Source organism: Natator depressus, chromosome 1 (assembly GCF_965152275.1).
Source record: "Natator depressus isolate rNatDep1 chromosome 1, rNatDep2.hap1, whole genome shotgun sequence".
In the NCBI taxonomy this organism is placed as follows: domain Eukaryota; kingdom Metazoa; phylum Chordata; order Testudines; family Cheloniidae; genus Natator; species Natator depressus.
The window spans coordinates 256,272,420-256,289,011 of NC_134234.1; the positions used below are offsets into that span (position 1 = coordinate 256,272,420).

Sequence of the window (16,592 nt, forward strand, 5' to 3'; positions counted from 1 at the left end):
TACCACCTGCACCCACCACTGCACATGCAGACCATTGCCAGGGTGAACATGTAAAGCCCTGTATTAACTCATCAAATCACACATGGACAAGCTCTTCTACTCCCTCCGGCAGTGGAACCAGAAGGAAAGGAAATTCACCATCAGAACCCCCTCTGCTGGCTTAGCGCCTCACAAATTGTAAGGCCGGACAATATACACACCTGGTCAATATAAAAGATTGACCCTCTCACACCCATACCATCTTGTCACATAGATACACATACCTGTCTGCCCCATGTACATGCCTCACACTAGATCCACACCCTCTCACCATACAGATACACTCTTCTCTCCTCCTCTCTCACCTTCTTACTCAGGTATAATAAACATCTCCACCAGTACAATTACACCTTAAACCTCATCCACCCTTGTTGCCCACACATGACATTTCTCTAAATGCCCAGGGTCCTCTCCCCCTGCAATAGGAACAAAACAACACAAGCAACTGAGACACAGTGTAACGCACAACTTGATGTGGCTAATTACTTGACAGTGGGCATAAAAGAGGGATTAACTGGTGCCTCAAGGGGCTGTTACTGAATCCTAATCTTATCTTTCCCTCCCCCTTCCTCTTCCACTGCCATCTGAAGTAATGAACTAGTTATAAATATCTAATTAGATAATTATATGCTGGCCTACATGGAGCGTCTTGTGTGATGGAATTCCCTGGACCCCTGGAGGAGGGAGTCTCAGTGGAGGAGGGGGGAGGTTTGTATGTGTGTATATGTGCGCGTGTGTGGAGTGGGGGGCAGTGGGAGGGAGAAGGCGCTTGTTTCATGCTCTGAATGATTTCTAGAATTTTGGCAGCCTTGGAGACCAGAGGAAATGTAATTAATTTAGCAGTGGAGGGAGGCTGGCCTGACCCTGCTGGTCCGAAAACAAAACCACCAAAATTCTTCATGCAATAATTTCAACACAAAATTGTTTTGTTATGAAATGTTTGCACTGGTCAGAGGTGCTGTATCAACAGCCCTGAATGCCCTGTTTTGCCAGAGAACAGGAACAGCATGGGCAGCAGCAGTGAAAGCTTCCTTCATACAGTACCCGCCAGCGTGCCTCAGCCCTGTCATGGAGGGACCACTAGAGAGAAGGGAGTTTGGTCTCCATGAGCTCTGTGTGGCTTGAAAGCTTGTTTCTCTCACCAACAGAGGTTGGTCCAATAAGAGAGATTGCCTCCTCCACCGTGTCTCTTTGATGAGGCTGTCACTGAGAGGTCAGTTTGTTTGTTGAGGGGTTTGTGTTTGTGTGGTGTGCATACTCATCCCACTAGCAATTGGTCTCGGGCTCATTTCTCACAGGTCACTGGGCAGCTGGCAAGCAGTTATGACTGTTAGTTCCTGCCAGCTGAGGCTGGGGTTGTTGATCTGCATAGATTTCAGGGAAGTGTTTTCATCCCATCGCCCTTCTGTGGGAAAGGAAGAAGATGGGATATCATATCCAATGGTGATTGTGCCAAAAACCTCTTAGAAAGATAGGACTAGCAGGGACCTCTTGGGTCATGGAGTCCAGCCCTCTGCTATCCGTCACAAGCTTATCATCATCCTTCCTTCTTAGGGCTATAACGTGAGGCCCGGGGTAAAGAGGATGCTGAACAGAAATGGCATTGTCCCCTGCCTGTCATTTGGGAGTGAGACCAGGGGGCGGGAGCAGTGACCATACCTGAGTGACCCAGCCTGATTTGGACAATAATGAATTTCCAATCTGCCTGTTTTATTTTCATTTAATTTTTTCTCTCTGTCTTTTTTTCCATTCCCCTTTTCTACTCTTCTTTCTTTCTGCTTCTCCCCTTCTCTCCCTCCATCTCAATCTCTCCTCCTCCTCCTCCTCTGCCTCTTCCCCACCTGCAGGCATGCGGATCCTGGTGAATTTGCTCCTGGACACCCTGCCCATGCTGGGGAATGTTCTGCTTCTCTGCTTCTTTGTCTTCTTCATCTTTGGCATCATCGGAGTACAGCTGTGGGCTGGTCTGCTCAGGAACCGCTGTTTCATGGAGGAGAACTTCACAATGTGAGTGCACGGGAGATGGCTACCCCCTTGTCCTGTCTGCTGCAGATTCCTTCCTTCCCCACCCTACTCTTTACTTCCTTCTCTTGGTCACTGAAGATTTCCAGAGGCAGTGCCAAGGATGCTAAAAAGTCTAGCCCTCCCCCCGCCCCCCATTTCCACCCTCCCCTAGCCAGAAAGGTTTCTGTTTCCTTATGCGCACACACTTTCTGAAAGCTACCTCTGCCTGTGGAAGGGACCTGTCAGCATAATGGGCTACAGCAGCATTCCTCTTCTGCATCAGCCAGAGCAGTCTTCATTTCTGGGATCCCACTGCTACCTCTCCCATCCCCCTTGATTTCAGCTCAAACCGTTCCAATGAATAGAATCTCATCTCTACAGTCAAGAGGCCCAGTCTTCCATTGCCGTCCACCTGTGCAAAAGGGATGCAGGATGCCACGACCCTGATACTGAGCTGCATTCTGCAAAAATCAGAATGGGAAGGAGGGCAAAGAAGCCTGCACACCTTCTTTGCAGCCTCCAGACTCTTGGGCGAGCTGGGGACTGGTCCAGCCCTAATTACGTCTGGCTGCCCACAGCCTCAAGAGATCATTCCGGTTGCCAGGAATATCTATGAGAATAGTTAAAGGATTAGAAAACAGGCCTTATAGTGGTAGACCCAAGGTGCTCAATGTATTTAGGTTAACAGAGAGTAAGTTCAGGGTGGCTTTGATCATAGTCTGTAGGTACCTACATAGGGAACAAGTGTTTGATAATGGACTCTTCAAGCTGACAGACAAAGCTCTAGGCATATGTGGAATGTCAGATGGGATCTCTGTGCTCCACGACACATGCTTAAGAGTGATCAAGGTTCTCTGCCCGAAGAAGGGAAGGATGGTCCAGTGGGTAGGGCACTGGCTTAGAACGTGAGAGATCCAGCTCTACCATGGACTTTCTGTATGACCTTGGGCAAGTTACTTAGTCTCTGTCCTCAGTTCCCCCTCTGTAAAATGTGGATAATAGTATGTCCCTACCTCACAGGGGTATGGTGAGGATAAATACATGGGTGGGGGGAGAGGAGAGAGATCGTGAAGCGCTTTGAGATCTACTGATGGAAAGTGCCATGTAAGAAATAGGCATGATTAGTATTACCTGTGGTCAGAGAGAGCATGTACAGCTCCGTTTACTTCTTTCAGTAACACAATGAACCATGAAAATGTCTGTGGGTGATCAGAACTCCAGTTACCTTGCACGGGGAGCACAGAGCACCAGTGCCAGACTGCCGCGATTCCTCCAGACGGTTATTGTCTTCTTTGCCGCTTAAACTGATCTAAGGGTTTAAAGTGTCTTAGCCCCTTAAACAAATCTAAGGCCTTAGATCAGTTTAAACTGCTTAAAGATCTGAAGTGTTGGATCAATTTAAACTGTTTAAACAATTTTAAGTCCCTAGATCATCTTAGACTGAAAAAAAAAATTGCAAAAACACAATTTAGGGGGCAGCAATGGGACTGGAGGGCTAACCAGGGGATGGAAGCTCCTTAAAGCTGTCTTATACTGTGCGTTTATAAGGGAAAATGCATAAGCAGGACTTTGTTCTTCTCTCATGTGCACCAGTGTAAATCAGGAGTAACACCGATGAGACTATGGAATTACACCCATGCAGAGCTACTGTAACTGTGTGAGGTGAATCAGGCCCACAGCCTGCACAACCATCAGATACTAGTTAATCTTTGGCTGACCATTGCTGGTTAAGTCTACAGAGACTCAGTTTACTAATAATATTAATATGCACTGATATGCCTTCATAGATTAGTGTCTATTAGTTATAGAATTAGGAGCTTTTCTTTTTTGTTTTTCTTTGGACACGTTCCCATCCACCACAATATTTAATGCAAAAAATCTATATTAATGCAACATTCAGGTTGTGTATTATAGCTCTGTGAAGACTGGAAATGCACAAGTTAAGGTTGAATGCAAAATCCTAAATCTTCTCCCTTTCATTTGCTCATTATTGTCTAGTCTTAAATTAGGTGAGCACAGATTATTTCAGATACACGTGTATTTTGAAGGTTGTAGAACAGATTGTGTTACTGCAGAAATACCATGTGATCTTGAAATTAAAACGTTCTCTTTAGTACATACACACAAGGGGTCAGAGTTAAGATTGTTCATTCAGTTTTAACTTCTTCATTTATTGACTCTTGAGAGCTTAATTGTGCAACTTTAACTTTGCATTAACTGGTGGTTTGTACTTTATTATAGAAAATTTACCGCCAAATGTTATCAAATTGATGGTCACATTCACAGGCACATCACCATGTAGCCCTGTACATTTGCTTTACATTGCATCAGTTGTAGGCTTTGGTGCCAACCAGGTGGGAGAGCTGACTGCACAAATTCCCTCCTTGTTCTTGAGAAAATGAAAACTTTCCTTTGGCAGCTGTAAAATCTTGTTCCCATCCCCCAAATCTGCTGGTGGTGGGATTTGTCTTGGGACTGTGCTGTGTGACCCAGGACAGGGCTCTGCAAAACCAGGGACCAGCTCAAGAAACTTCCCATGTCTCTATTCAGCCCCTCACCAAAATAGATCTGAAGACCCTTTGTATGCAGATTTCATGCACCAAAGTGGGAGTTCCCAGTTCCGCAAATGCCACCAGGGTGCATGTTTTTCACAGTATCTTCATTAGTATGTTTTTCCTCTTCCTAGACAAGGCGACATCATTCTCCCCCCCTATTACCAACCTGAGGAGGACGATGAGATGCCCTTCATCTGCTCGCTGTCAGGAGACAATGGCATCATGGGGTGTCATGAGATCCCCCCGCTGAAGGAGAGGGGCCATGAGTGCTGCCTGGACAAGGATGACTATTATTATTACAACTCCGTCCGGCAGGAGTTCAATGTCAGCGGCATGTGCGTCAACTGGAACCAGTACTACAACGTGTGCCGCACAGGCAATGCCAACCCACATAAGGGTGCCATCAACTTTGACAATATCGGTTATGCCTGGATTGTTATATTTCAGGTAAGATAAGGTTGGCTTCCTAGCCTCAATCCAGGTTTGTGACCAGATCCTTCTCTTGCCTCCGTGCTTTTTCAGCCTCTAATTGAAATGAGTTAGGTGCCACATTCCAAGTCTTGTTGTGTTTCTCCCTACTGCAGCGATCTGGGTTGAAAAGGAGACTGAATTTGTAATTCAGATCTAGGTTCTAAGAACCCACTCCAGGTGGGAACTGAAATCCAGGCCTGTTTCTTCTCCTCACCATTCCAGAGGCTGTACCCAGAGTTCAAGCCAGAGGGCATAGAAATCCAGTTCAGGTTTTCTTTCTTTTTGTTCCAGGGAAACAAACCATTTGAATGAATGGTTTCAGAGTAGCAGCCGTGTTAGTCTGTATTCGCAAAAAGAAAAGCAGTACTTGTGGCACCTTAGAGACTAACACATTTATTTGAGCATAAGCTTTCGTGAGCTACAGCTCACTTCATCGGATGCATTCACTAACAAATTTATTTGAGCATAAGCTTTCGTGAGCTACAGCTCGATTCATTGGATGCATTCATCGGATGCATTCAATGAAGTGAGCTGTAGCTCACGAAAGCTTATGCTCAAATAAATGTGTTAGTCTCTAAGGTGCCACAAGTCCTCCTTTTCTTTTTACTGTAACGAGAGTGATCACTTAAGGTGAGCTATTACCAGCGGGAGAGTGGGGGGGTGGGGGTGGGGGAACCTTTTGTAGTGATAATCAAGGTGGGCCATTTCCAGCAGTTGACAAGAACGTCTGAGGAACAGTGGAGCGTGAGGTGGCGGGGAATAAACAAGGGGAAATAGTTTTACTTTGTGTAATGACCCATCCACTCCCAGTCTCTATTCAAGCCTAAATTAATTGTATCCAGTTTGCAAATTAATTCCAATGAATATAAATTGGTGACTAGTGCAGTTCCAGGTTATGTCTAGACTGCAGTCTCAGGGTGGGATTACAGCTTGAGCAGACATACCTGAACTAGCATTAATCTAGTTATTTCGGATCCTGGAGCTGTGCACATCTGTCAACAAAGTCTAGCTCTGCAAGTAGTTACCCAGGGTTCTGGGTGAGTTCGTACAGCCTGCACCGAAGCCCATGCGGCCACAGCTTCACTGCTTCGGTACCTAACTAGTTTAGGTATGTCTACTCGAGCTGCAGGCACACCCCATATGTATATAGACCTACTCTTTCAGGCTCTGTTAGCATGTCTCTTCACCTAGGAGAATCCCACTGATATTCTGGCCTGGAAATTTGGCTTCCTTGTAATGAATTCATTTTCTCACCTTTGTTGAGGTTTGAATCGCCTGCTCTGCTCACCAGCATCAGCCTGTGCCTCATGTAGAAATGAATATCCCAGCTGTTGAATGAATCCAGGAGTCCCACATCCTGGCTGTCTCTCTTGCTCTCTCTTCTCTTTGCAGGTGATCACACTGGAAGGGTGGGTGGAGATCATGTATTATGTGATGGATGCTCATTCGTTCTACAACTTTATCTACTTTATCTTGCTGATAATCGTAAGTACAGGGTAGCCTCTCACCCTAGTAGAATACTATTTTATGACTGAGAGTATTCCAGCTTTTTAAGCCAAGGGTCTGAGAAAGGGCATATATATAGATTGGAACCAATCTAGTCCAGGGAGCTGAGGAATCTAGGACAGGTTCTTGTCTTCCTGTCGGCTGCATCCAGAGTCTATGCCAAAGCATATAAGTGCAAGTCAGGTTTTTCTCTTCCTTCCAGCAGGATACACCCAGAATTTGTTCCAGGAGGCACAGAAATCCAGTTCAGGATTTTCTCCTGTTCCTAGGGATCTGCACCCACAGTCCATTCCAAGGAAATCTAGAATCCAGATCAGCTTCTTCTGCCTGGTGGTGCTGCATGTAGATTCCATTCCAAGTGCACAGAAATCCATTTCCACCTCTTTCCCTGTAGATCCTCTTTACACATTGGGCAGTCTCAAGTAGTTCCTCCTATTATTAATTTCTTTCTCTTACAGTAGCCCAAAGGACCCTGTCACAATCAAGTGCTGAGTGACATAATCACCCAAAATAAAAAACAGTCTCTGCCTCAAAGATCTTACAATCTAACTAGAGGCAGAACATAAGTTGGTGTAGTGCACAAGGGAACGGAGGGGAAGGAGGAAGAGAAGTGTGACAGGAATAGGAAAATAAGATTGTTTATATTCAAGGGATGTGATCGTTCCCCTCTATTCGACACTGGTGAGGCCTCATCTGGAGTACTGTGTCCAGTTTTGGGCCCCACACTACAAGAAGGGTGTGGAAAAATTGAAAAGAGTCCAGCGGAGGGCAACAAAAATGATTAGGGGACTGGAACACATGAGTTATGAGGAGAGGCTGAGGGAACTGGGGATGTTTAGTCTACGGAAGAGAAGAATGAAGGGGGATTTGATAGCTGCTTTCAACTACCTGAAAGGGGGTTCCAAAGAGGATGGCTCTAGACTGTTCTCAGTGGTAGCAGATGACAGAAGAAGGAGTAGTGGTCTCAAGTTGCAGTGGGGGAGATTTAGGTTGGATATTAGGAAAAAAATTTTCACTAGGAGGGTGGTGAAACACTGGAATGCATTACCTAGGGAGGTGGTGGAATCTCCTTCCTTAGAAGTTTTTAAGGTCAGGCTTGACAAAGCCCTGGCTGGGATGATTTAATTGGGGATCAGTCCTGCTTTGAGCAGGGGGTTGGACTAGATGACCTCCTGAGGTCCCTTCCAACCCTGATATTCTATGATTCTATGATATTAGTTAGGTGTACAGTTTGGAAGCTTTATAGGTTTTTGTGTGGTTTTGTTTTAAAGATGTGCTCAAGAGCTATTAACGAACCACTAACAAGCTGGACTTAATCTCTTTTGGGTTCGTACATGCAGAAATTCTGCCTGTCAAGTCATTTATGACACAATCATCACCATGGTATCTGGATTCTGGGTATCTTCTGGTTTCCAGGTTACTGTCCACGTGGAGAATACGGAGGAGACAAAGAGAGAAGCAATATGGGCTAATGGAAAGGGAAAAGGAGGGAATATTTTTAAACAAAGCCTGATTGAAGAGCTTCATTGTGGCTGACAGCTGAAAGTATCGCTTCACCCTAGCTAAACTTTGTTTCTGTCTGTCTCTTTGAGCTGAGATCTCTTTCTTTCTCCTCTTATTGCTCAGGAAGTGTCTATGATCCTTCTTTCTGCTTGGGTCTGAAATGAGCAGGAGCACTGGGTGCCTAAGTGAGAGGATGCATGGAAAGCTGGATGCCATTGCTTCTTTTGTCCCACAGGACCTGCAGACATGAACATCTTCCCTTCTCCTCCTCCTCCTCCAAAAAGGGATTTTTTTTCAAAAACTATCATGGAGTCTGGCTACACAGGAACCAGACCCAAGAACAGAGGGGAAGCCCTAAAATGGATTGTAGAATATATAAGATGTATCTGGGGAAGGCTCCATCTCACTTCTTGATCGCTTCCCTTGTAAGGCCCTTACTTAGCCTGTATTTTTGAAGTCTCGGGGTACACCTACCTTTCAAGCTTAAGGTTGTAATTTTCAGCTAAAATAGACATAGGAATGCTAGCTATGATTGACCTACCACGCTAAAAATAGCAGTGTAGCTGCAGCAGCATGAGCAGCATGGTGGGCTAGACACCAGAAGTCAGGACGGTAGGGTCCTGGGTGGGGTCGTGCTCAGGCAGTTAGCCCATCCCAACACACGACAGCAATGACCCTTCTGTTTTTAGTGGGCTTGCTCTATCAAAGCTTACAGGCCGGTTGAAAGTGTAGATATATCCCAAGTGGATGTGGAGTGGAGATGAGACAGGCCTAGCTAATGGCCTATTTTGCACCATTTCGTTGAGTTTGTGAACCCCCCGCCACCCACTCCTGCAGGGAAATGGGATCTCAGGAGTTGGAACTCATCCCCAGTGGAATTCTCCACATACAACTGCTTAGCTCATGATCTCATTCAGAATAAAGTGTTTCTACTTGGTGGGGTGTGAGGCCTGGGGCTAAGGGGGAATTTCCATTGTGTTCTTTTTCTAAATATTCATCTTTGTTTTCTGGCCTGTTGACCCCATTACACACCCACTAGTGTAGGAACAGAGTCCCCTGTGAGGGAAAAGAGAAATGGAAATGGTGAGGGAAAGCCATATCTTCAGAAAGAAGACAACAGAAAGCTGTCCCCATTCCCAGTGGCACTGTGTACTGATGGGCTGAAGCATGGGCTAGGGGAGAGCATGGATGCAGGGAGGTATTTTTTCTTTGAGGGGCTCTGTTTATGGTTGGGGGAAAGAAAAACCAAAGGATGGGTGCAGGTCTGTCACCCTCTTCAAATCTAATAGACTTTTAAAAATCTTGAGGCAGGATCCCTTAAAATGGTAGGACAGCCTCTCCCCACCCCACCCCCCAAAATGGAAAGTGGTCTGCTGAAGTCTCCACTCTAGCACCCTTTGGTAGAATTCCCCTGTCACCTCAACAAGACATGTTATGTCTGAAGCAGTTTGTCCAAGAAACAACTCCCAAAGGGGCAAAACAAACCCTCTGTGTTTTCTATGAGTTTGAAACAATTTTCTTTCCCTCGCAATTCATTCATTTCCCCACTGGAACAGACATTTTGGCCCCATTTTCACCTGAATAGCACCATTGATTTAACCATGTTTGTACAGTGTAACTAAGGACAGAATTTAGCCTTGTGTCCACATCTGCAATGTCCACTGAGGTGAGCAGGAGTTGTGCGTGCCGTTCTAAAGGCAGAATTTAAACATGGGAGCTGGTTCCCTCTGAGTAAATTCAGATGCTCCCAAACCACCAAACCGTTCACTACAGGTGAACGTTCCATCTCTGGAAGAGGAGGTGTCTTGCCAATTCAAGATTAACTCGCAGTGATTTGAACTTAGTCTCTGCATTTGTATAGTCATCTGAAACCCTCAATTAAACACTCAGCCTGAGACTGTGCAGCTGAATGCTATTGATTTTTTTTTCTATGCACACCCCATTCATGATGGGTTTGCTTGTTTGTTTGTTTTTTGGCAGGCACATGCTCAGCACAAAGACCCACGGCCAAATTCATTTCTGGGTTAATTCCATTGCCTTCAGTGGAATTATGCCAGGGATGCACTTGATCCCATGTCATCATCTCTGCTTGTGTAGGGTATCCTGTAGCAAGGGAGTAGTCTCAGCGCACCCCACCCCATGGCATGGCACTGCCATCACACCATCTCAGTGCCCCCTCTTGGGTCTCCAATCTATTCACATGCACTCAGAAGTTTTAATAACATTCCCCTTCTTGGGGTCTAATTTATTAGGACCTCACAAAACAAATACAATTCCTCTGGCCCTTCCATGCTCCAGCCCTTCCTTCCTTGGGTCTTCAGGCCCTAGCTCTCTCTCCACTCCCCAGCTCCCTCTGAGCAGGGAAGCTCTGCTGGTGCTACTCCAGGCCATGTGTCTCTTTGGGGAGACCTCCCTCTAGGTCTTTTCTAGCACTGGTCCCTGGGCTCAGATTCCTTCTTTTGGGAAAGAGTCTCCACAGCCCGTCTTGGGGCCATGCTATAATCCAGGCAGGCTTCCCCAACCCACCCTCATCCTAGAAGAACCAGAAGAACCTTCTCTACTTCCTCCCCACATAAGTCACACATTGCTCTCACTTGGGACAGAGCTAAGTGCACTTCTCTTTAATCCTCAGCCAGTGGCCACGTGGCTCAGGCTCCAGGAGCCATTCCCAGCTTGATCTGGTGATCTTTCTCAGGACTTCCTGTTCTTAAAGGGGCCATGCCTTGGACAGGGCCAGCTCTAGGCACCAGCAAAACAAGCAGGTGCTTGGGGCGGCACATTTCTAGGGGCGGCATTCCGGCGCCAGCCACGCCGCCCCTAGAAATGTGCCCACGCCGCCCCTAGAAATGTGCCCCCGCCGCCCCAGCTTGCCTCCGCCTGCTCCCCTGAGTGTGCTGCCGCCGTTCTGCTTCTCCCCCCTCCCACCCAGGCTTGCCGCGCACGAAACAGCTGTTTCGCGCAGCAGGCCTGGGAGGGAGGAGAAGCTGAGTGTCAGCGCTCTTGGGGGAGGCAGTGGTGGTGTAGCAGAGGTGAGCTGGGGTGGGGGAGCGGTTCCTCTACCCCCCCATTACTTCCTGTGCTCCCCCCCCACCCTCACTCACCTCCTCTCCGCCTGCTCCCCTGAATGCACTGCCTCTCCCTTGCCTGAGAGGGAGGGGAGAGAAGCCAAGCGGCGGCATGTTCAGGGGAGCAGGTGGAGCAGAGGTGAGCTAGGGCAGGAGGATGCGGGGGGGGAGCCGCAGGAAGCAATCGGGGGGGGGGGAATGCGGCACACGCGGGGGAGGAGGCAGGGCCGGGGATTTGGGGAAGGGTTTGGGAAGGGGCAGAGTTGGGGCAGAGCCGGGGGTGGGGGGGCACAAAAAAAAGCGGGGGCTGCCAAAAATTTTTTTGCTTGGGGAGGCAAAAATCCTAGAGCCGGCCCTGGCCTTGGAACAGGGTTGACTGACTCCCTCCCCTGCCAGCCCCCACTGCCCTTAAAGGAGACAGACCACTCTGTGAAACACATCATTCACACTCAGTAAATAATAACCATCAGCCTCCTTGCCAAAGGCCTCGTGGGCAATATGTATGTGGTGAGTTAGGCACTTAACAGAAAAAAAGACCTCAGGTTCTTGATGCCTGAAGCTGCTAGTTCGGAAATCAGAGTTGAGTCCAACGCACCCTTTGACTCTTCTCCTGTGTGTCCGTGGACTTTCCTGTTGTACTAAGAATAAAACAAACACATGCGCTCATATTTAATGACTTCAACAGAGTGGTTCATGAGTTGGTCGTCCAGTAGCTATATCCAGTCCTCCTCCTCCCCCTTCCTCTTGATTTTAGATGAGCCCATGGAGGAAGGACTGCTTTGCGGCACAGGATTAGGAGACGGGCGATCCGAGTTCTATTCATGACTCTGACACAGTCATACTTTGTGCCCTTGGGCAAATCGCTTCACTTTTCTGTGCCGCAGTTTCTCCATCTGTAAGATGGGGATACATCTTCTTTCCCCCCCCCCTCCAGTTAGTTTGTGAGGTTCCTAGACAGCACAGTGAAGGGCACCTTAGAAATGCCTATTAAAAAAACAACAATTCTTCCCAAACTCAATGCTCTGGTTCATTTCATATGAGGGGAGGGAGACAATGTAAATGGGAAAGTGTATGTGTGGTGGGGAGGGCATGTCTGAAGGAGATTTGGACTCCCACTCACTCATCAATGAAAACAAGATGAGAGTATGAACTACCCAGAATCCTCTGAGGGAAAGGGATCTGTAGCAAACAGGAGTTTCCTTATTTTCTCCCCTCTTTCCTAGGCCACATAAAAAATCTGAAGGGCAGATGGGCTGAAGTGGGGGAGGGCTCTGTGGATGAAGGGGAATGGATTTAGAACTGCTTTGAAGGGCATTGAGAAGGCAGGGAGAAGCACTTTATTTTGAAACCGCATATATTGTCCTAATGCTGATCTGGCCAGGAATGGCTTCATTTTTCAAAGGCTTATTTATATGTCAGCAGAGATGTCTCCCCTTTGAAATAGTAAAAGCCACTGGATTGAATCTCATGATGGAACCTCTAGGCACCTGTGTGTGTGTGAGAGCGAGAGCAAGTGAGTGTTTGGGGTGTGTGTGACTAGGTATGGGTAGTGAAGGGGGGATATCATCTATTTGAGTAGATGCTTGAACACTGTTCATAAACAATCCCCACTGTTTCCTTTTCTGACTCAGGTAGATAGTGGAGTTGGAGTAGGGGTTCTCCCCTTCACCTACCTGCCCTCTCCCCTCCCGTTAGGAGGATTTTGATTTTAATGACCCAGGAGAAGAGTTGCCAAACAGGATGAGTAGGAAGGTATTGGATACAGCTCTGTTGTATTCCTGAGCTGCATCAGAGATGCCACCCTGGGAAGGAAGGACTAGTAGTTCTGCTAGTGGTCCTAAATCTAAAAAGGAATGTGATGGGAACACAGTGCTGGTGGTACCTTCAGAAGCCCTTCCAGTGGAGCATGGGAATCCAGTTCAGGTTTTTCTCCTTCTCTCCAGAGGGCTGCAGCCAGAGTCCACTCCAGGGGTACAGCAATCCAGTTCACGACCTTCTCTTCTTCCCGGGGGCCTGCACCTAGAGTCCATTCCAGGGTCTCTCTGTAGGAATCTAGCTCAGTCTTCTCCACAGGTCGCATCCAGACTCCATTCCAGATGAATACAAAAATGCAGTCAGAGTTCTAAAACAATCCCTCTTTTTAGCAGTGGCATATCACAGTTCACAATTCTGTGGAGAACAGATGCCAACCATGTTGTAACAGTGCTTAAAATGAGTGGTTAAAAGTCCTAGTGTGGACTGGATTTGCATTCCTGTTGAATTTCTATCCCCATCCCTGCAGTAAGGTAGTGATCCCATTGTGGAAATTCAGATTGATCCCACAATAGAGATACTTAAAACTAATATTGTGATTTTTATCCATACATCTCCAAGCATTCAGCATTATTGTCTCCATTTTAGGGATGGGAAAATTGAGGCATAGCTAGATTAAAGGAGATCTGCAAATGAATAAAATAGAGTGTTTGTCCTGCTCCTCCTGAGTCCTCGTGCTCGTGGTCTCAGGGCCGCATTCCAAAAGGGGATTTAGAGCTGCAGCCCAGGGCCCTGGTGCCCCCTTAGCCCAGGGCCCTGCAGCCCCTAAAGGCCCTGCATTCCGGGTGGCCCTGCCTGGGCGGGGGGGGGAGGGGGGGTGGCAGCTCCCAGAATCGCGGCCATGGGGGCAGTGCCGCGCTGTGGAGAGCTACCTGCACCTGCTGTGCACCAAACAGGAGCTGCCCCAGGTAAGTGCTCTGCATCCCCTGCCTGCCCTGGCCCTGAGGCTCCTCCTGCATCCTAACTCCCTCCCAGATCCCGCACCCCCACCTTGAGCCTCCTCCCGCATCCTAACTCCCTCCTAGACCCCGCACGCCCACCTTGAGCCTCCTCCTGCATCCTAACTCCCTCTCAGACCCCGCATCCCCACCCCGAGCCCCCTCCCGCACCCTAACTCCCTCTCAGACCCCGCACCCCCACCCCGAGCCCCCTCCCGCACCCTATCTCCCTCCCAGACGCTGCACCCCCAACCTGAGCCCTCTCCCAGACCCTTCACCCCCACCCTGAGCCCACTCCCGCACCCTAACTCCCTCCCAGACTCCGCATCCCCACCCCGAGCCCCCTCCCGCACCCTAACTCCCTCCCAGACCGTGCATCCCCAGCCCGGAGCCCCAGGAGGAGAATGGCGAAAAAAAGAATGAAAAATGCAGGGAGGGGAGATAAGAGAGAATGCTCCCTCCGTGTGTGGGGGAGAAGGCAAAAATGAAGCTGAGCACAGGGCCCCACTTACTCTAAATCTGCCACTGGAGGGAGGGGGAGGATGTGGGGAAGCTCCCCCCCCCCCCAGAAAGTCCTAAGTGCCGCCAAACATCACCTGTTCTTCTGGAGGGAAGCTGCTGCTGTGCCTCTGTGGGGTAAGCCAGGGGCACCTCCCCACTACAGTACAGTACAGTACTGTACCGTATATAATGCATTTTGTCTGCCCCCCAAAATTTTCCTTGGAACTTCACCCCCCGCATTTACATTAAATCTTATGGGAAAATTCGATTCGTTTAACATCGTTTCACTTAACGTTGTAGTTATGTTCGTGAGGAGTTACTGTATTTAAAAAATGAAGGGTTCTGCTTGTTTTTTACGTTAGCAATTGAGAGCTTGTCTAGACTGGAAGACTCTCGTGATTCAGGGACTAATGAAAGCAGGACATCACATGAGCCAAGAGAGTGAAAGTTGAGCAAGCAAGGGATTTTTGGTCAGACTTTTTAACGCTCTTCGTTTTTTATTTGTTTTTGTAAATATCTATTTGACTTCAGTGCCTAGTTAACCTTTTGGAGAAGAGCCATCTTTGTTAAAGATTCAGCATCCCCATCTTTTCAATTAAGGCGAGAGAGTTAGCATCAAATATGCTCTGAGACCACCACCAAGTCCTCCAGAAGTACTAGGGAAAAGCAGGATGACATTTCCAATTTTCCTAAACTAAAAACCAAGAAGGGAAAAGAAACCAAAACACTTCATTTGTACATCAAAAAGAAGAAAGCTTAGAGCAAAAGTCCAATTTTTATAAAAGCTTTTGCAGGTCACCTTTACGTGACTTGCCCAAGGTCACACAGCAAATCAGTGGCAGAGTCAAGCATAGAACCCAAATCTCCTGACTCCCAGCCCAGTGTGCAAGCCACTGGGCCACATGGTGAAAATCACATCAAGGGAGTTGTCCTCAGAAACAAGGTGAGCCAGGCAAGGTTTCCTTTGAGGACTGAAGTCCCACCTTCTTGTGCAGAATCTTACCTATCTCTATTTTTTCCTTCTCTCTTTGTCCTGTTTTATTTTCCCATTCCCCTTTTTTCCCTCTCCTGTCTTCCTCTTTGCCCCATGCTCTTTCTCTCTCTCCCTCTCTCACTTTTTTCCTCTTCCTTCATCGGTTGTAGGTGGGCTCTTTCTTCATGATCAACCTGTGCCTGGTGGTCATAGCCACTCAGTTCTCTGAGACCAAGCAGCGGGAGCACCAGCTGATGCAGGAACAGCGAGCACGGTACTTGTCCTCCAGCACTGTAGCCAGCTACACAGAACCAGGAGACTGCTACGAGGAGATCTTCCAGTACGTTTGCCACATCGTGCGCAAAGCCAAGCGTCGCACACTTAGCCTCTACAACAGCCTGCAGGACCGACGCCAGGGCCGGATGGAGTCAGGCTGTGCCAAGCTCGGTGTGAACGGGAAAGGACAGAGACACTATAGTAAGAATCCCATGGGCAAAACTGGGAATGCCAGTAGAGGAAGTGCAACAGCAGCTGGGAACTTCACCAACCTTGCAAAGGGCGTGTGCCCCAAAAGCACAGAATTCAGAATTAATATTAGGCACTAGGAATTGGACAGCAGCATGGGAGAGGCAGGCAATGCATCAGAATAGTAGCAGGTGTTTCTGGCAGGAATTGTGGGGGAAAGCCAGAGCTAGCATTCCAGGGCCTGCTGAATGATAGGATTGGGAGGTATCAACAGGTGCTTGTAAAGGGTTCCAGATCTGGAATAGCAGAGGGTATTGCAAATTGGGTTAAGTGCATTAGCAGAGTGGGAGAGAGGGGAATTGAGCTGCTTAAGCAGACCCTGTGGGACCTCAAGATTAAGGAACAAAGGTATTGCAAATCAGGATTGAGGTGTTTTGGCAGTGAAGTGGTGGGGGGTGTCCCAGGACCAGAATAGAAGGGAATGCTGAAGTATACAGTTTTGAGGTGTATTGGCAGAATTGGGGGGAGGGGGACAGCATAATTTTTGAAGGGCCAGGGAAAACATTTTTTGAATGTGTAAAATTAGACGTGAGATACAATTGTATAATTTAAATTGCAGTTCTAGTCTGAAGAGTGACAATAAAAATGGCTTTATGGGTTCTATGTTAATTGTCTCAAAGGCTTCCATATCAAGTGAATTCACTTTACGAGTGAACAGATAAAATTTCTAACTGCCAGCCTTGCAGGCTCAGCCTTTCAC

The 16,592-nt window shown here is 47.8% G+C and overlaps 1 protein-coding gene across 1 annotated transcript in view; it reads left to right on the forward strand.

Moving 5' to 3' along the window:
* Positions 1-16,592, forward strand: part of CACNA1I (calcium voltage-gated channel subunit alpha1 I) — a 252,710-nt gene that overhangs the window by 176,582 nt on the left and 59,536 nt on the right. Inside the window, exons 6-9 of the mRNA XM_074941613.1 lie at positions 1,887-2,046; positions 4,730-5,045; positions 6,462-6,554; positions 15,538-15,844. Coding sequence (XP_074797714.1) covers positions 1,887-2,046; positions 4,730-5,045; positions 6,462-6,554; positions 15,538-15,844 — 876 coding nt within the window. The remainder of the gene's footprint in view (positions 1-1,886; positions 2,047-4,729; positions 5,046-6,461; positions 6,555-15,537; positions 15,845-16,592) is intronic.